The 21,716-nt window shown below is 37.2% G+C and overlaps 1 protein-coding gene across 1 annotated transcript; it reads left to right on the top strand.

The window, feature by feature from the left end:
- The first annotated feature begins 949 nt into the window (after positions 1-949).
- LOC146136209 (organic cation/carnitine transporter 2-like) lies at positions 950-7,576 on the top strand. The gene is made up of 6 exons (XM_083396180.1): positions 950-956; positions 1,211-1,361; positions 5,752-5,975; positions 6,494-6,676; positions 7,060-7,198; positions 7,519-7,576. The coding sequence occupies exons 1-6, from the start codon at positions 950-952 to the stop codon at positions 7,574-7,576; spliced, it is 762 nt and encodes a 253-aa protein (XP_083252306.1).
- The last annotated feature ends 14,140 nt before the right edge of the window (positions 7,577-21,716 follow it).

The following is a 21,716-nucleotide window of genomic DNA, read 5'->3' as shown; positions in this document are numbered from 1 at the left end:
ATCCTTTTATAATATCAGCGTGGCTTGTTGTGGTGACTAAAAGCTTTCCTAGCAGCTACTGCAGTTGGCCATGGCTATACTGTAGCTGGCTGCCATCAAAACGTTCATAAAACCACTTATGATGCAATAATGCAGGTTACAGATTTGAAGCCACGTGAAAAGCTTATCATGCAATAAGTCAGATATGATTGAATCGAAAATAAATTAAATGAAAAAAGTTTGTTTGCGCAGGATTGAATCACCATAGAGCGACCCATTTTTTTACCCTGCGCGACCCATGTTTGGGTCGAGACCCATACTTTGAGAACCACTGTCTTATAGGCTCATAGTCTCTTAATAATGCAGTTGGTGGCTCGGCTGTTGCAAAAAGGACCATCTACTGTAGGTTGTTTAAGTTCTATTTTCGTTGTATCTTAATACTACTTCGATCTCAACCAAGTTATATATTTTAATCCTAACACAATCAGTTTTATATTTTCTTTTGAAAAAACACGCATCTATACTAAAGCTGTTTCAATCTTCTTGGAAAACGGAATTGGTTTTGCATTTTCGTTTTGTTCTTATTAACTCCATTCAATCATCAACTTAATCTGGTAGAATTCAAGACTTCCATGAGGAGGAAGTGAAACACGCATTGAGGCATTATGTGGCACAGGTCTCCTTGCTAAATCTAACAGCTTAAGCATAATTGTCCAACTTATTGATATCTGACATAATTTATTGCTTGTCTTTGGTCACACAAATTTAAAAAGTATAAGCAAAACATTACTGATAAAAATCTAGCATTACCGAACATTGGATTTTTTCTGCTGAAGTGCTACGAGAACTTGTTTAAACAACTCGGAAGCTGCTTTTACATCTAGAAATCAATTACATCATTACAAAAACGTTGATAAAAGATCTTTCCTATATTGTTTTTTTAATAGAGATATCAGTAAAAACAGATAGAATGGTGCGTGAGTCACATTATAGTTCGAATATATGTCACAGTGCGCAATTTGCCTATATTAATAATACAGCAATACATTGAAAAAATTAAAGTGCAAATACTTCAAAAACCGTGCTAGACAAAATGAGGACATTTTCAGGATCAACGCCGAAACACATTAAGAATTAATTTATCACATTTCCGTTTAAAATTTGCTGTTGACTAGTGTTATTGTCGTCTGATTATGTCTCCTGCTAAATGGATTTTATTTGTGTACTGCAGGAAGTGAAACCGTCGGCAAGAAGTACAGGAACCTGGTTTGCACTTTGATTTCTGTTGGCTACAGCTTGGGATACATGCTTACCCCACTGATCGCATACGGCTTCCAGAATTGGCGCAGTTACGCGCTTTTCACCGGTCTGATTGGAGCGGTGTACATACCTTTCTATTGGCGAGAGCTAGTGTTTCGCGGTGTCGCACGTTATAGCACTGTAACATACAAACCACTAACGGCCACAGCATTAAGGAATAGAGTATTCTCATATTCTTATCGTTTTCTGTGAACGAATCAAAACGTTTTTTTCGTACCCAGGCAAGCACGTATTTCCAAACAAATGGCAGGGATTAACATTATTTTCAGGGATGACCGATAATATCGGATCGGAGCCGATACCCAAGGGATAGTGTCCAAACTCGTTCGACACTAGGGTGCTATCGGTGCCAATGCGAAATCGATTCAATTTGGGTGTTTTCTAGCTCTAATTTGTCATCCAATGCAGCATGTTCTATCTTGAACGTAAATTGGTCAAACATATAGTAGCGGTATAGGCTAGGCCAGGGGTCGGCAACCCTGTCGGCAACCCCTGGCACGCGTGCCACCTTTGGGATATGATATTTGCATGGCACGCCAATTGATTTAACGCGCACGTTATATCACCTTAAGAAAGTACAAGCATTACATCACTACCACATCATTAACATTACTATTACATCACTAACACTAGCGCTAACTAAATGGTTACACACATTGCCAGTTCATGTCACAAATAACTGTCTTCTGTTGTATCTAATATTATTGTTGTATTTAATATTATTTTTTGTGGGCGTACTTGTTGTTTACCACTAACCGTTCCTATTACGTCACAATGTCCCAAATTTGGCGTAACGTTTACTACGTTAAAGCAGGGCATTCTACATCAGTGGTTCTCAACCGCCGGTCAGCGTCAACTTTCCTGCCGGTCCGCCAAATATATTACAAATTTATATCTCAATTGCAAAAAGAAAGATGTTGAAGGCGACTTGTCCATCAAATTTAGAACTTAGCGAGTTTCGTAGTTTACCGCATTGTGACGTAACATAGAGTTAATGGTCTACTTTGGACTTTATCGTACGACCCAATGCAAGTGTTGTGGCAACTGTTTAAAAGTAGGCTACAGATTGTTTCTGTCTTAAACTTTACTTGAAAAACTTCAATAGAACCACGTATAACAGGTATGATATTCAAAAGACAGCAGGAAGTTTCTCATTACATTGAAGTTTTCGATATTTGCTTTAAATTGCATACTTTTGTCATAATTACATTTTGGGTTCATTTTAATTTTTGAAGGCCACCGGTCCGCAAAAATTGTTTTAAAATTTTACCGATCTATAAGCTAAAATGGTTGACAAACACTGTTCTACATTAAAAGTATGCACGTGTGTTTTTCTGCGACTGAGAAACCAACTAAAACGAAACTGACAGTTAACACTTTTAGGTATCGGCTTAAAAGCATCGAAGTATATTTCGAAAAAGATACGTAAATTAGATGTCAGATCACAGTAGGGCTGCTGAGTCGGACTCGGGAGTCGAGTAAGACCAGGTAAAATACCAGAGTCCGACGTGTGCACATGCGCAGTACCAAATTTCGAAACTGATAAGGCAGCAAACTGTAAATAGTTAAGGTGGAATAGGATACGCATGTGGCATATTTTCCCACCCTATGAGTGGATTGCGGAATATTCACCTTAATTTAGTTAAGTGAATTGGTGAAATACAGAGGCTGAGACGCGATGAAACCTCATATTCGGCCCGAGTAGGACTCGCGTTGTTTTTAATCAACTCTGCAGCTCTGATTGCCAGTGCAAAACCAAACATAGAAAAATGTTTGGCACGCGAGTTGTTAATATTTTGACATTATTCATAAACTGGTACACTGCGTACGAAAGGTTGCCGACCCCTGGGCTAGGTGAACAAACTGAATAAAAGCAAATTTGAGATTAATAAACTCTTTCTCGCACAAGTTTTGACTTTGCTATCATATGCATCTTTCAAGTCACTCGCTAACACAAAGTTCAACAAGGTTTAATGCAAGATAGCGTTGTATTTAAAAAACAAAAACAAACATCCACCCGTTTTTGTTCTCAGCTTTTTTTTCGGTGTTTAAGTTTGTGTGGATGGAGAGGGAATAAAGTGGCTTTAGAATATAAACCGAAAATATTACATCAATAAAACAACAACAAGGGGTACAAAAATTTATTGGACCAACCTGCATTTAATAAGTAAATAAGGGTTAATAAGCTCGTTTCCATTGTTATAACTCATGATTTAAATATTTAAGGTGAATTTTAGAATGTTGGTCTGCTGTCAATAGTTTCGCATCCCCAGTTACTACTTACTTATAGACTTGAAGTCGATTTGGTTTGGTAATAACATGAATGTAATTTGCTGCATAGCAATGTACTGCACTTTTAAAGTGTTCACAAAACCAACTTTTGACGTTGTCCAAACGTCTTGAATTTTACTTTTATCGTTTTACGTTTCTTGGCATCGATACGTCAGGATTCTCGACGAATCTCCACTTTGGCTTGCTGCCGTTAATAGAAGAAAACAGGCGGAATAAGTGCTGCGGAAAATTGCGCGAATCAACAAGACGGACTTGAATCGCTCCGAAATGGCGGTTCTAGATGGATGCAAGGAAGAAACGGGAGACAGGGAAGAGGGAACAGCAAGAGGGGCAAAAATAGATCGCCACCACGCTAAAGACCTGGCAGCTCATGCTCAAGTCGCCCAAGATGATTTTTCGAATTTTTCTTTCATGCACTGATTAATTGGTACGTTTGATTGCGTGCTAATAGTGACAGGAATTTCACTGGTTACTGGTTAGTTGCCGTAACGGCCTCATTGAAACAACTGGAAATGCATGCATTTGGAGCGTAAATATGCGATCAGTTTTAAGTTTTAACTGAAGAACCTTATATATAACATAGATGACCATTAAATTTTGTGGTCTCCGATTTCAACCAATCAAGGTATATACTTTTTTAAACCTAAGCTATAATACAGGTTTTCGCTTCACATTATACAGCGCATTTCTCCTCTAGGATAATTTGCAACATGACATATTACGCGATAGTCTACGACAGGGTGGTCCAAAGCCAGGCCCGCGGGCCACATGTGGCCCGCGACATCATTGTTCGTGGCCCGCGAAGCACTGTTGAATTATTTTAATGCGAACAATTTGAGTTTATATTCAAATAAACATAAGTGACCAAAGAACAGCAAGCATGTTCGGATCCAGAGGGCGATAAGAACGCCTAATTTTTGGTATGTGTTGGGCCGGTTAGAACAGGGGTCGGCAACCTAAGGCCCGCGGGCCGGATCCGGCCCGCCAAAGTAATTCATCCGGCCCGCCGCCTCTTTGACGAATTATAGACACGATTCCATTTTATATACTTTTTGACTTTTTAACGACGTAAGTGCAAATTTCGCGTTTGGCGCCAATGATCTTTATACATCCGGTTCATTTACATTTTGATGCTGTCCTTTCATAAAGATTAATGCTTCTTTACCGTTGCGGCGTGAAAGGCTAACAATTTTTTGGACCGAAATTTTGTCGCGGCCAAGCTATATGCCACCACAATTTTGTCGCGGCCAAGCGGAAAACATATTTAAAAAATTTTATTTTCGGCAGTGTAATAAGACTTTAAAAAAAAAAAAATACCGGTAAAATTAAAAAAAAATACCGGTATACCAAAAGAAACGCCACGACTTAAGAACTTAACAAATACTGAACTACATTAACCAATAAAGTTATCGCGTTTCTTTAAAGTCGTTTTATAAAACTGTTTATTAGTAGCAACACTTTACTGCATCCTTAAATGTAATTAAACACGATCCGAGACCCGCCTGATTCACACCATATTAATAACTTAACTTTTTGTGTGGCCCGCAGAGACCTTTCTGAGTTTGGTTTTGGCCCGCGACAAGAAAAAGGTTGCCGATCCCTGGGTTAGAAAGTCGCAGTACGTATATAGAACTTTATAAAATGGCTATTTTGCAAACTTATAACTTATATTTGCGTTTTGTTTTTCGTCTTTTTAATATGAACATAATATAAAAGTGACGACCCTAAATAAATTACTATTTTTTGTCACTTTAAAGTAAATGCACAATATAATATATATATACCGCGCTTCTGGAAAGTATATTGTTTTACAGGTTTTTTACTGCGACCATAGGCTAACGGTCTGACCCTTTCCATTATACAATTTGATCGAGTCAAAAAACATTCTACGCTTATAACTGCGGTCTTCTTCAAAATTGAACGTTTTGTTAAATACGCAATTTTTTCGCGCTTCGCGCGAACATTTTTACACTCTCATGATAACTCGATTTAATTTGCGCACAACTTTAAAGATAGCAGCAAGTTTGTGAAGCTTATATGTCTGTGACGATGCTTTGTGACATCGTTTTAGAATATTTCATGCCCCGACCTAACGAAAATTGTTGATCGGCTGCTGGCACGCATGTAACCTGCATTATGTGGCCCGCAAACAACATGTAGGAAATATTGTGGCCCGCGATGCCCTCAACCTTGGACCACCCTGGTCTACGACACCAACAGTCTCAGCGGCAGCCGCTTCATGAACTGCTTCTACGCCGGGGTCACCGAACTTTTCTGCGTACTTGCTTACGTCACTGTTAAGTACGGGGGTCGAAAGAAAGCCTACATCGCTTACATGACCATCGCCGGAGTCGGTATTGCTGCAAATCCGTCCCTAAGATTATGTGAGTGCTAAGCCACGGTCTTTTTTAATGATGTCTAAAGACGAAAGTATTATGGGATTTGCGTACTTCTTTTTTGATAAAAAAATGTGTCCTAGGTATAATATAACATTAAGGGGACATATGCAACTATCGTGTTACACCTGAAATAAATAGGTTGTTTAAAACGAATCCATTAACAAACGCAATACAGCACCAAAGAAGTGGGTATCAGTATCGACCAAAATGTCAAATACCCAACTTCTATAACTCCAATCAAGAAACAACAACCTAGTCTAGCTATATTTCTAAGATGTTTAAACTTAAATTTTTCATTTGAGGGATCAACTTATTTACAGTTAGGTTTCGTGTTTACACAAAATTACAGAAAGTATACTGGTCTTGCGGTTTTACCTCCTTTAAAACCAAGTAAATTCGCACTGATTCATTTAAATTTACATTTACGCTTAACAAATAAAACAAGAAAAAAAAGATTTCCCCATCAAACCTACGTCACGTTAAAAACCTGTATTCTTGGTCAGGGAGCGAGACTGCCGTGACGGTTGTCACTATAGTCAATAAACTGCTGGTGGCTGGAGGATACTATGTTGTGTATGTCACCACTGGCGAGATGTACCCGACTGCTGCTAGGCACTCGGCGCTGGCGATTGCCTCTACTTTCGGCTGGCTGGGCGGCATGCTTGCCCCTTTGACTATATTCGCAGGTATTAACAATCTGGTACTCTTGTGTGAAATGCATGTTTTTTTTATTCAAACTTCTACATCCCGCTTTTTAAGGTTGTAAAAAAATAATAATGTGGCCTACAATACTAAACTTATAGTTATTTATTTACTCAATATGTTAGTAATGTAGTAAAAGCCTGTGGGATCCAGGATATTTGTTTAGGGGCCTATGAAAAAAATACAGTTTTAAAAGATGGGTCATGGCGACGTCACCCTTGATCCGCCCTGGTGACGACTGTGTCACGGTTCATATTTTGAGGTTTTTTGTTTCCGGGAATAAACATTTTCACTTTAAATTCCAACTTACACGTTGTTGCGGCATTTTCAATCAGCTGAACCTTTCACAAAAAAAAATGATTGACAGGCGATGAAGGGTCTAGCTTCGTCCCTTTTCTTGCTTCCGGAATTGTCACGATCGTCTTATCGCTCCTCTTCTTGTTTCTTCCCGACACACATAACAAGCCGCTTCCCGCCAGCGTGGAAGAGGCGGCCAACATGACAGGGTGAGACTTCGATTCTCATATGTTCGCAAAAACAAGCCAGTAACACTGCTTAGTGTTGTGGGTTTTTTATCATAGTTTTTTTTAGTAAAAATTGTTTAGTGAGGTTTCAGTGCCTTGGATATAGATTTTACTATAAGCACAACTCTCAATATTTGCAAGAATATTTTATGTACAGTGGTCATTTTTTGTTATGTTGCGCTAATTTTATATATTTAAATTTAGAAAAGTTGTAACGACATGTTGAGTATTATTTTGTTTTGCTGTATTGATGCTAAATTCCCATTGCTATTATGGTATTCATTACATTTGTTTCTTTTTAGATCTGTCATGGATCGTTTCAAGAAGCGTAGAATTGAAGAAGCTGATGTTGCTTTGTAGTTTAGTCATTTGCACTAAAAAATCACAAGTTGCCTTATTTTTCCCATTTAGAACAAACCTTTAAAAACCACAATTTAAATTGATTACTCGTTTTCAAGCCAGAAACCGACCCGAAAGAATCAGTTCATTTAACTGGAGTCAGGAGTCGGACTTGACATTATTTTTTGACCAAAGTCGGACTCGGGGTTTGGACTTTGTTTAAAACAATTCGAGCCCTACTTCGAGCTAAAAATATACTCGAGTCACGAGTTCGACTCCATGCAAATAAACCGATTCTATCGGGTACCGAATCCGCCCCGACATGTATTTCACCCCTCCACGTACACACGTAGGGGCGCCATATAACTCATCCACCCACAATAAGTGCGTCGAAAATATTACACCCTTTAGTTTCACCCTTATTCAAGGTGGGCGATCTTCTCATTTTCGACCTTTCTACTGTGCGCGTCGATTTCGAGGCTCGAGCATAGTCTTAGACAGGGGTGGGCAATTAATTTTAACCGCGGGCCGCATTAGAAACCTAAAATGTTGTGGCGGGCCGGGTCGAATATGATCGAAAATATACGCAATAGGACACGTACTCTCTGCCGCTATAAAACAAAAAAGCTAACAAACTTGTTACTACGTTTACAGTTGTGCGAAAATGTGCAATTTAAGTCACAAGTAAAGAAAAGACGACAAAAATGCGAACTTTTTTGTTTTTTATATAATTTACTTACGAATGAGGTATAAATCGGAAAAAAATGGTAGGTATTTCGTTCATGTTATAAAGAAGGAATACCTTCCACCGAAGCGCAAAAAATATGGGGGGGGGGTATAATTTCAGGATTTAGTGAACATTTTTTTTAATTTTGTTTTGGGGGGGTGGAGGGGGGGGGTAGTGGACCGTTATAAATAGCGACTTTGGTTTGTGGTTTAGTATGAACGTTACCTGTTGTATAGTTTTCTTAACTTGTTTCTACAAGCAAAAACAGGTATGGGCCGAAAATTTCCAGCCTTAACTTATGTCTTAGATGCGAAAGGGTTAGATGGCAGGGTTTCATTTTCTTAAACGTTAGTTTAGTAAAAACTATGCAAAATTTATTTTAGAATTGTTTTGAAATCAAAATATTTTATTCATTTATTTATTTTTATTTTCGCCGATTCCAAAGACTCATGGTCCAATCTGGCGACATAGTTCACGAGCGTCTTACAAATTGAGCTTCTAGCAATGCTTCCCTGCGTTCTACGATGGGCGAAACTTTATTACATGGCCTTGCCTCTTTTGTTACCGCGAAAAATAAATTCAATTACGGCGAGGTATTTGGGAAATGATCGAAAAATATAATTTACGTAGATAATGCGTACGGCCATGTTATTAAATTTGGGCCAGGTGACATGTTTAAAAAGCAAATATAATCATTCTCTTAACATAATTTAACTCCTGTGGTTTGCTATACTTTTGCCAGTTTTACACAGTAAATTTTCACCATGCGTTGGTCTGTGTAATCATTGTTAAAACATACTTTGAAACGGTTGTTGTGAGCAATACGCATAACTCTTTTATGTGCCTAATTCTCTTGCAGTTTTTGTGTAGTATTTTTTTTCAGTTAAAATTCAAAATTTTAATTCTTTCTAATCCTTGTGAAGTTGTGTAATCGCAAGCGCGTAAAACAGGGGTTCCTAACCTTTTTCCAATACCGTACCACTTGTACGTTTTCTTACGCCACGCGTACCACTTCTTCTATAACAGTGGTTCTTCACCTGTTTTCTACCGCGCCCCCCTGTGGTAATTGTTCTGTGCCTTGCGCCCCCCCTTAGATATTAAACAACAATAATAAAGGAAATTTGTAGTGTGAGCGCGAAAGAAATTGAGTTTATTTGGTTTGTATGGGCCAAACCTTAATTTTCGAGACACACAAAAGCTGCTCGTGCTCGATATATTGGTTTTCATCGAGCTAATTTTGACAAACATGTTGTAAAAATTGAAACATCGTGTTTTGAAAGGGGTGATGGCACACAATGCACATGCTATATATAAATAACATTACAAATTAGCGCAATAAAGTCGGAGTTCCCCCCAATTAGTGATGCGCAAAAAGTTGTTCGTAGTTTGCGCAAAGCGCAAATTTTTTTGTAGTTTTGTTGTAAAAATTGACAAAACACAGTATGTGGAGAGGGTGGCATGCTGCACAACTTAGATCTTTTTCAACCATATCATACTGTTCTGAATAGGCACAGCCCCAAAGTTCGCAAATCGCTAAATTATGATCGTGTTTCTTCAGTTTCTTTTCTCAACATGTGTAATTTTGATGTTATGCATAAGACAGCATACAAGCAGATTTAGTAACTAAAGCAACATGGAACTAGACGGGGGTGCGGTTGTTGTATATTTTGTCAGGGGGTATATTTTCAGGGCTTAGTGTTTATTTTAAATTTTTACTTTATTTTAATTTTTTTTTTTTAATTTTTTTTTTTAATATTTTGTATTGTGTACTTTATGTTATATATTTTGTTTTTCATTTTCCTTAACTTGTTTCTGCAAGCAAAAACAGATATGGGCCGAAAACTTCCCCACTTAACTTATGCCTTTGATGCGAAAGGGGTTCAAATATGGCGTAGATTTTGGGGAATGATCGAAACATATATTTGATGAATAGAATTTATGTAGATAATGCGTATGGTCATTTTATTAAATTTTGGCCAGCTTACGTGTTTGAAAATCAAATATTATTATTCTCTTAAAGACTAGAAATGGTTTAACGTCTATGGTTTGCTATACTTTTGCAAACTTTTACTCGGTAATTTTTTACCATGGCGTGGTCCGAGCAATCACTGTTAAAACAGGCTTTAAATCTGTAGTTTCAAACAATATGAAAAACACTATTATGTGCTCAGAACGCAAACTATTAAATCGAAAGTTTTGCTAGATGTTTAGGCCTGATGTTGGTATGCTGGATGGAGCAAGATGCGCAACAGGTGCTAACAGAGGCGTAGACTGCCTCAAGATTTCGCATTTAAATTTGCGGCGGTAAATACACCCTATTGCCACTTGATTATTAGGCGAAGCTTATCGCGAAGTTATTGGTCGCCCGAAAAAAAGCTAACGCCGCATTGAAAGCAAGCATTATAAATGAGTCGCCGATATTCTGCTTTGAACATCTCTACTCGCAATGCTTTCCTCCGTTAATTGTACGCTGGGTGAAACTTTATTCACGGCCTTACCTCTTTGTGTATTACCGCGACAATACGATGAAATACGATTTGGAGAATATTGGAAACATCGTATTTGGAGAATATTTGCTATTTGCACCTGTATAGTATGTTACTCCAATCCAACATATCAACACACAATTATAAGTTGTGTATAATAATATAATAACTTATGGCTTTGAAGCGAAGGGGGTTCAAATATGGCGTAGATTTTGGCAAATGATCGAAACATACATTTGATCAATAAAAATTTACGTAGATAATGCTTACGGCCATGTTATTACATTTTGGTCAGCTAGCATGTTTAAAAAGTCAATATTTTCATTCTCTCTAAATGATTTAACGTCTATGGTTTGCTATACTTTTTCCAACTTTTACTGTGTAAATTTTTACCATGCCTTGGTCTGAGCAATCACTGTTGAAACAGAGTTTAAATCTGTAGTTTTGAGCAATATGCAAACACGTTTATGTGCCTAATAAGCCACGTTTTATATTGAAAGTTTTGCCAATTTAAATCCAATAAACGCAAGATGTATTTATTTATGACGCCATGTTATGACGTAGCTTTGTAACGTCGTCCTTAAGAATGCGTTAAACTTAAGCTTTTTGTTGTTGCGGCCCTTGTATAATTATATTTGCTTAGACCTGGTGTTGATATGTTTGAATGGTGCAACAATTACAACATGTGCTAACAGAGATGTGTACACTGCCTGTAGGATTCGCATTTAAATTTGCGGTGGTAAAATATTTTGTGTTGTAAGAGCAATAGGTTTTTTTACTTAGAGAGGCCTCTTTATGAAAGGCAAGTCGCATGTGCATAGTTTTACTAGGCAAGCCACTTCCAACACAAATGTTGCACGCGCGGGACAATAGGGCGCAGCAGGGATGCCAGCAGCCGCCTCGTCGCGACGCGAGCTGGACAAAGCAAGCGAATATGAACGAATTCTGTATGAAAGTTTTTCTGCTGCTAGATGGCTGTCGTTAGCTACAAAGTGCTAAAACGCAATATTTCAGGTTTTTACCCCCCAAGCAAAGGCCCCTGGGAGTGCAGCCTCATAAACTTTTACAAAGCACCTACATACCACTCTACGCCATGTCTGAAAATTTGAAGGTTCTACGATGTCTACTTTTTCTATAAAGCTTCGGACAAAACTCGGTCTGAAACAAACCATAGGAAACCATAGGAAACCATAGGAAACCATAGGAAACCATAGGAAACCAAAAAAGAACTAGACGGGGGTGCGGTTGTTGTATATTTTGTCAGGGGGTATATTGTCAGGGCTTAGTGTTTATTTTTATTTAGTTTTAATTTTTTTTTGAAATTGATTTTATTTATTTATTTTTTTTTTTTCAATTTTATTTTGCATATTCATTTTTTAATTTTTATTTTTTATTTTTTTTGTGTGTTTTTTATTTTTATTTTTTTATTTTTTTTTTTATTTAATATTTTTTTTATTTTACACTTTTTACTTTTTAATATTTTGTATTTTGTATTGTGTATTTTATATTATATATTTCATATTTTGTTTTTCATTTTCCTTAACTTGTTTCTGCAAGCAAAAACAGATATGGGCCGAAAAGTTCCCCACTTTGATGCGAAAGGGGTTCAAATATGGCGTAGTATTTGGGGAATGATCGAAACATATATTTGATAAATAGAATTTGCGTAGATAATGTACATGGCCATTTTATTACATTTTGGCCAGAGCTTACGTGTTTGAAAACCAAATATTATCATTCTCCGCAAGACTTAAAATGGTTTAACGCCTATGGTTTGCAATACTTTTGCAAACTTTTACTCGGTAAATTTTCACCATGGCTTGGTCCGAGCAATCACTGTTAAAACAGACTTTAAATCTGTAGTTTTAAACAATATGAAACACACTATTATGTGCCTAATACGCAAACTATTAAATCGAAAGTTTTGCTAGTTGTTTAGGCCTGATATTGGTATGTTGGTTGGAGCAACATGCACAACAGGTGCTAACAGAGAGGCGTACACTGCCTTAAGATTTCGCATTTAAATTTGCGGCGGTAAATACACCCTATTGACACTTGATTATTAGGCGAAGCTTATCGCAAAGTAATTGGTCGCCCCAAAAAATGCTGACGCCGCATTTAAAGCAAGCATTATAAATGAGTCGCCGATATTCTGCTTTGAACATCTCTACTCGCAATGCTTCCCTCCGTTAATTGTACGGTGGGTGAAACTTTATCCACGGCCTTACTTCTTTGTGTATTACCGCAACAATACGATGAAATACGATTTGGAGAATATTGGAAAAATCGTATTTGGAGAATATTTGCTATTTGCACCTGTATAGTATGTTACTCCAATCCAACATATCAACACACAATTTTAAGTTGTGTAGGCCTGGTGTTGATATGTTGGATTAGAGTTGCCACCAGATTTCGCATTTAAATTTGCGGCGCCTTTGATGCGAAAGGGGTTCAAATATGGCGTAGAATTTGGGGAATGATCGAAACATATATTTGATAAATAGAATTTACTTAGATAATGCATATGGCTATTTTATTAAATTTTGACCAGCTTACGTGTTTGAAAATCAAATATTATCATTCTCTTAAAGACTAAAAATGGTTTAACGCCTATGGTTTGCTATACTTTTGCAAACTTTCACTAGGTAATTTTTTACCATAGCTTGGTCCGAGCAATCACTGTTAAAACAGGCTTTAAATCTGTCGTTTCAAACAATATGAAAAACACTATTACGTGCCTAATACGCAAACTATTAAATCGAAAGTTTTGCTAGATAAGTTTAGGCCTGATGTTGGTATGCTGGTTGGAGCAAGATGCACAACAGGTGCTAACAGAGAGGCGTAGACTGCCTTAAGATTTCGCATTTAAACTTGCGGCGGTAAATACACCCTATTGACACTTAATTATTAGGCGAAGCTTATCGCGAAGTAATTGGTCGCCCCAAAAAATGCTGACGCCGCATTTAAAGCAATCATTATAAATGTGTCGCCGATATTCTGCCTTGAACATCCCTACTCGAAATGCTTCCCTCCGTTAATTGTACGGTGGGTGAAACTTTATTCACGGCCTTACCTCTTTGTGTATTACCGCGACAATACGATGAAATACGATTTGGAGAATATTGGAAACATCGTATTTGGAGAATATTTGCTATTTGCACCTGTTCTGTATGTTACTCCAATCCAACATATCTACACACAATTATAAGTTGTGTATAATAATATAATAACTTATGGCTTTGAAGCGAAGGGGGTTCAAATATGGCGTAGATTTTGGCAAATGATCGAAACATACATTTGATCAATAAAAATTTAGATAATGCTTACGGCCATGTTATCACATTTTGGTCAGCTAGCATGTTTAAAAAGTCAATATTTTCATTCTCTCTAAATGATTTAACGTCTATGGTTTGCTATACTTTTTCCAACTTTTACTGTGTAAATTTTTACCATGCCTTGGTCTGAGCAATCACTGTTGAAACAGAGTTTAAATCTGTAGTTTTGAGCAATATGCAAACACGTTTATGTGCCTAATAAGCCACGTTTTATATTGAAAGTTTTGCCAATTTAAATCCAATAAACGCAAGATTTATTTATTTATGACGCCATGTTATGACGTAGCTTTGTAACGTCGTCGTTAAGAATGCGTTAAACTTAAGCTTTTTGTTGTTGCGGCCCTTGTATAATTATATTTGCTTAGACCTGGTGTTGATATGTTTGAATGGTGCAACAATTACAACATGTGCTAACAGAGATGTGTACACTGCCTGTAGGATTCGCATTTAAATTTGCGGTGGTAAAATATTTTGTGTTGTAAGAGCAATAGGTTTTTTTACTTAGAGAGGCCTCTTTATGAAAGGCAAGTCGCATGTGCATAGTTTTACTAGGCAAGCCACTTCCAACACAAATGTTGCACGCGCGGGACAATAGGGCGCAGCAGGGATGCCAGCAGCCGCCTCGTCGCGACGCGAGCTGGACAAAGCAAGCGAATATGAACGAATTCTGTATGAAAGTTTTTCTGCTGCTAGATGGCTGTCGTTAGCTACAAAGTGCTAAAACGCAATATTTCAGGTTTTTACCCCCCAAGCAAAGGCCCCTGGGAGTGCAGCCTTATAAACTTTTACAAAGCACCTACATACCACTCTACGCCATGTCTGAAAATTTGAAGGTTCTACGATGTCTACTTTTTCTATAAAGCTTCGGACAAAAGTCGGTCTGAAACAAACCATAGGAAACCATAGGAAACCAAAAAAGAACTAGACGGGGGTGCGGTTGTTGTATATTTTGTCAGGGGATATATTTTCAGGGCTTAGTGTTTATTTTCAATTTTTACTTTATTTTAATTTTTTTTTTTTAAATTTTTTTTTTAATATTTTGTATTGTGTACTTTATATTATATATTTTGTTTTTCATTTTCCTTAACTTGTTTCTGCAAGCAAAAACAGATATGGGCCGAAAACTTCCCCACTTAAAATATGCCTTTGATGCGAAAGGGGTTCAAATATGGCGTAGAATTTGGGGAATGATCGAAACATATATTTGATAAAAAGAATTTACTTAGATAATGCATATGGCTATTTTATTCAATTTTGACCAGCTTACGTGTTTGAAAATCAAATATTATCATTCTCGTAAAGACTAAAAATGGTTTAACGCCTATGGTTTGCTATACTTTTGCAAACTTTCACTAGGTATTTTTTTACCATAGCTTGGTCCGAGCAATCACTGTTAAAACAGGCTTTAAATCTGTCAACTCAAACAATATGAAAAACACTATTACGTGCCTAATACGCAAACTATTAAATCGAAAGTTTTGCTAGATAAGTTTAGGCCTGATGTTGGTATGCTGGTTGGAGCAAGATGCACAACAGGTGCTAACAGAGAGGCGTAGACTGCCTTAAGATTTCGCATTTAAACTTGCGGCGGTAAATACACCCTATTGACACTTAATTATTAGGCGAAGCTTATCGCGAAGTTATTGGTCGCCCCAAAAAATGCTGACGCCGCATTTAAAGCAAGCATTATAAATGTGTCGCCGATATTCTGCCTTGAACATCCCTACTCGAAATGCTTCCCTCCGTTAATTGTACGGTGGGTGAAACTTTATTCACGGCCTTACCTCTTTGTGTATTACCGCGACAATACGATGAAATACGATTTGGAGAATATTGGAAACATCGTATTTGGAGAATATTTGCTATTTGCACCTGTTCTGTATGTTACTCCAATCCAACATATCTACACACAATTATAGGTTGTGTATAATAATATAATAACTTATGGCTTTGAAGCGAAGGGGGTTCAAATATGGCGTAGATTTTGGCAAATGATCGAAACATACATTTGATCAATAAAAATTTACGTAGATAATGCTTACGGTCATGTTATTACATTTTGGTCAGCTAGCATGTTTAAAAAGTCAATATTTTCATTCTCTCTAAATGATTTAACGTCTATGGTTTGCTATACTTTTTCCAACTTTTACTGTGTAAATTTTTACCATGCCTTGGTCTGAGCAATCACTGTTGAAACAGAGTTTAAATCTGTAGTTTTGAGCAATATGCAAACACGTTTATGTGCCTAATAAGCCACGTTTTATATTGAAAGTTTTGCCAATTTAAATCCAATAAACGCAAGATTTATTTATTTATGACGCCATGTTATGACGTAGCTTTGTAACGTCGTCGTTAAGAATGCGTTAAACTTAAGCTTTTTGTTGTTGCGGCCCTTGTATAATTATATTTGCTTAGACCTGGTGTTGATATGTTTGAATGGTGCAACAATTACAACATGTGCTAACAGAGATGTGTACACTGCCTGTAGGATTCGCATTTAAATTTGCGGTGGTAAAATATTTTGTGTTGTAAGAGCAATAGGTTTTTTTACTTAGAGAGGCCTCTTTATGAAAGGCAAGTCGCATGTGCATAGTTTTACTAGGCAAGCCACTTCCAACACAAATGTTGCACGCGCGGGACAATAGGGCGCAGCAGGGATGCCAGCAGCCGCCTCGTCGCGACGCGAGCTGGACAAAGCAAGCGAATATGAACGAATTCTGTATGAAAGTTTTTCTGCTGCTAGATGGCTGTCGTTAGCTACAAAGTGCTAAAACGCAATATTTCAGGTTTTTACCCCCCAAGCAAAGGCCCCTGGGAGTGCAGCCTCATAAACTTTTACAAAGCACCTACATACCACTCTACGCCATGTCTGAAAATTTGAAGGTTCTACGATGTCTACTTTTTCTATAAAGCTTCGGACAAAAGTCGGTCTGAAACAAACCATAGGAAACCATAGGAAACCAAAAAAGAACTAGACGGGGGTGCGGTTGTTGTATATTTTGTCAGGGGATATATTTTCAGGGCTTAGTGTTTATTTTCAATTTTTACTTTATTTTAATTTTTTTTTTTTAAATTTTTTTTTTAATATTTTGTATTGTGTACTTTATATTATATATTTTGTTTTTCATTTTCCTTAACTTGTTTCTGCAAGCAAAAACAGATATGGGCCGAAAACTTCCCCACTTAAAATATGCCTTTGATGCGAAAGGGGTTCAAATATGGCGTAGAATTTGGGGAATGATCGAAACATATATTTGATAAATAGAATTTACTTAGATAATGCATATGGCTATTTTATTCAATTTTGACCAGCTTACGTGTTTGAAAATCAAATATTATCATTCTCGTAAAGACTAAAAATGGTTTAACGCCTATGGTTTGCTATACTTTTGCAAACTTTCACTAGGTATTTTTTTACCATAGCTTGGTCCGAGCAATCACTGTTAAAACAGGCTTTAAATCTGTCGTTTCAAACAATATGAAAAACACTATTACGTGCCTAATACGCAAACTATTAAATCGAAAGTTTTGCTAGATAAGTTTAGGCCTGATGTTGGTATGCTGGTTGGAGCAAGATGCACAACAGGTGCTAACAGAGAGGCGTAGACTGCCTTAAGATTTCGCATTTAAACTTGCGGCGGTAAATACACCCTATTGACACTTAATTATTAGGCGAAGCTTATCGCGAAGTTATTGGTCGCCCCAAAAAATGCTGACGCCGCATTTAAAGCAAGCATTATAAATGTGTCGCCGATATTCTGCCTTGAACATCCCTACTCGAAATGCTTCCCTCCGTTAATTGTACGGTGGGTGAAACTTTATTCACGGCCTTACCTCTTTGTGTATTACCGCGACAATACGATGAAATACGATTTGGAGAATATTGGAAACATCGTATTTGGAGAATATTTGCTATTTGCACCTGTTCTGTATGTTACTCCAATCCAACATATCTACACACAATTATAGGTTGTGTATAATAATATAATAACTTATGGCTTTGAAGCGAAGGGGGTTCAAATATGGCGTAGATTTTGGCAAATGATCGAAACATACATTTGATCAATAAAAATTTACGTAGATAATGCTTACGGTCATGTTATTACATTTTGGTCAGCTAGCATGTTTAAAAAGTCAATATTTTCATTCTCTCTAAATGATTTAACGTCTATGGTTTGCTATACTTTTTCCAACTTTTACTGTGTAAATTTTTACCATGCCTTGGTCTGAGCAATCACTGTTGAAACAGAGTTTAAATCTGTAGTTTTGAGCAATATGCAAACACGTTTATGTGCCTAATAAGCCACGTTTTATATTGAAAGTTTTGCCAATTTAAATCCAATAAACGCAAGATTTATTTATTTATGACGCCATGTTATGACGTAGCTTTGTAACGTCGTCGTTAAGAATGCGTTAAACTTAAGCTTTTTGTTGTTGCGGCCCTTGTATAATTATATTTGCTTAGACCTGGTGTTGATATGTTTGAATGGTGCAACAATTACAACATGTGCTAACAGAGATGTGTACACTGCCTGTAGGATTCGCATTTAAATTTGCGGTGGTAAAATATTTTGTGTTGTAAGAGCAATAGGTTTTTTTACTTAGAGAGGCCTCTTTATGAAAGGCAAGTCGCATGTGCATAGTTTTACTAGGCAAGCCACTTCCAACACAAATGTTGCACGCGCGGGACAATAGGGCGCAGCAGGGATGCCAGCAGCCGCCTCGTCGCGACGCGAGCTGGACAAAGCAAGCGAATATGAACGAATTCTGTATGAAAGTTTTTCTGCTGCTAGATGGCTGTCGTTAGCTACAAAGTGCTAAAACGCAATATTTCAGGTTTTTACCCCCCAAGCAAAGGCCCCTGGGAGTGCAGCCTCATAAACTTTTACAAATCACCTACATACCACTCTACGCCATGTCTGAAAATTTGAAGGTTCTACGATGTCTACTTTTTCTATAAAGCTTCGGACAAAACTCGGTCTGAAACAAACCATAGGAAACCAAAAAAGAATAGCGGCAAAAACAATATATGTCCCGAAAATAAATTTTCGGCCCATATAATAACGGCAAAAACAAGATATGTCCCGAAAATAAATTTTCGGCCCATATAATAACGGCAAAAACAAGATATGTCCCGAAAATAAATTTTCGGCCCATATAATTCTGATAAAACACTATAAAAAGTTAAATATTGGAATAGAGCTTGCACACCCCTAAGATTTGCTTGGCGTCCCCGGTTAAGAACCACTGTTGTAGAACAACTATTTTAATCGAATCATATTTTTGCCTATTTTTAGCTTACAACTAGCAATTCAATGCTATTTGTAAATTAAGCTATAAATCAGTAGATGATATCTATCAAGAGCAATCGTTTGACATAATTAACGCCCACTGTTCAACAGCATTGTACGCTTTACAAATCAACTGTGCTTCTTGTCGTCAATTAATATGACCTGTCTTTTGAAGATCGTAATGGTACGAAACAACAGGAATTATTACGTAACAATGAATAGGCTTTAGGGATTTTTTTTGTAAAAAAACAGACCAACAAAATATAAAGTTGTGAATCCAGGTTTTTGTGAAAAAACCGTAAGGTACTCGCTTACCACCTGGTACGCGTACCACAGGTTGGGAATCCCGGGCGTGAAAGGTTCCGATTCAGATTAAGCGTAGCCTAATTCCTTTCGTTTAGTATGTTTTACTATTCATTACGTATTTTCATTCCCCTGTCTGCATTGGAGGTCACTAGAACCACATAACTGCAATTTGTACGCAACAATAAACATAAATCAGATTGCGCTACGCGGTGTCTGTTTAGGGCGGCCAGGCATCAGTTTCAAGATTATGCAGCCAACCAAAGTTCATTTAATTCCGCAACAGAGCAATAAAAACTCACCCAGACTGCAGCTGCGATATAGAAGTCGAACGTTTGTGCGCCCGACTATGACACAAAGGGTTAACGATGCTGATAAGATGTATTTTTACTTGATAAAATGTATTTTTATTTTTTATTTTTCTAAAATCTTTGCCAACTTTTATTATATGTAAACACAAACTTTTTATATATTCTTCGCATGGCAATATTTTTGCATCAAGGCGCCATGTAATATTTTCCCTTGAAACAATTATTCTAAATCCGCCACTGTTTTTGTAGTGGATTTACGTAGTGGGCCTTGAATAGCTTTGAAAATAATTTTTTGGGGGGCGACACAAAAGTTTGCTGAACATTGCCTTGCAGCATCATTGTCGGTGAAATACACTCCCGACTACAGAAACCTTTGTAAAACGTATACCAATTCCACCATTGAAACGAACCTGCGTTCCTTTCAAATAAAACTTAACGACAAAAATATAGTGACAAACGTGCAGCTATATGTCTTTGAAATCAAAGATTCGTGCAAATATTGTTTTTGTAACAATTCTCCGAGACTTTGAAGCATATGTTTATGTTCTGCACTGATTGACTTGTTCTGGAACAATTTTATCACGTGACTTGCAAGACTACGTATGAAGACCGTGTTTTCACAACCGTTCTACTGTTTGGTGTCAATGAATCACGTTTAGAAACCGATCTTGTAAACCGTGTGTTATCATGTACCCGACTTTATATCTATAGATGCAAAATTGAAAACAGTTTAGTGATTCTTAAGAACCTTGAAAATATTATATGGTAGGCCTACATCAAAATGTCAGAATAGATTGCTAGCAAACGAAGCTAATGCTTAGAATACCCTACTAAGAAACATCGTGAATTGTTTTTATGGCGTTATGCTCTGTTTTTCGTTTTCTGCGCGTTTATTGACAATAACTGGAAGGTTAAGTTAAACAAAAAAAAACATCTATTTTCTACAATTTGAAACGGGTTTCGTCTTATGCGGTCCTTGTTTAGTGACTGCGACTTTAGCCACCCGGCCAAAAACACATTTAATACATCAACAGTCGATCAAGGTATATCTGTGTCATTATAATCCCTTCTCAAACCATAGACGCCTTTGTAAGCACGAAAATAGCCTCCGTGTATTTTTAAAAATTGAAAGTACTTATTTTAAAGTTAGGGAATTCATCCATCAAAAATGGTTATTTATAACATTACAATGTAAGTTAATTCTTTTGGCCATTAAAAATATACTTTCTGTTATCTAAAAGAATATTAAAATGTTAAGCGGTTTCCATGTAACCCAAGTTGAAGAACTACGGCACGCAATCGAACGTAGATACGGGGATTTCAGGTAGTTCTATGGTTAGATAAGATCTAATATCGCTCCAGTCGAAAACTGTGCTGTACAGTCTCAACAAGCATCGACAATTTTGTGGACAATGGCAAATCGCCGTCCTTATCCCCTTTTTCGTGCGTTCGTCGCTTGTGTCAACAGCGAGTTAAGCTGCGGAAGACAGAACTCCAGCACTACTGCCCTGACGAAATTGTGTATTAATATGACTACCGCCAGTTCTAAAGGTTTTACAGTTAGTTTAGATGTTGAAGCACGTTTTGCTGTAACATTTTCCTACAATACGAAGCATTCAGCCTATAGTTTTACAGTTTATTTTGTAGCAGTCGTATTACCTTTAGAACAACCTAATAAACGTTAACATTGTAAAAGTGGATTGGTTTT

Source organism: Ascidiella aspersa, chromosome 8 (assembly GCF_963924565.1).
Source record: "Ascidiella aspersa chromosome 8, kaAscAspe10.2, whole genome shotgun sequence".
NCBI classification, from domain to species: Eukaryota; Metazoa; Chordata; class Ascidiacea; order Phlebobranchia; family Ascidiidae; genus Ascidiella; species Ascidiella aspersa.
The sequence above is the reverse complement of the archived record's forward strand: the minus strand, read 5'-3'. Positions and strand labels throughout refer to the sequence as shown.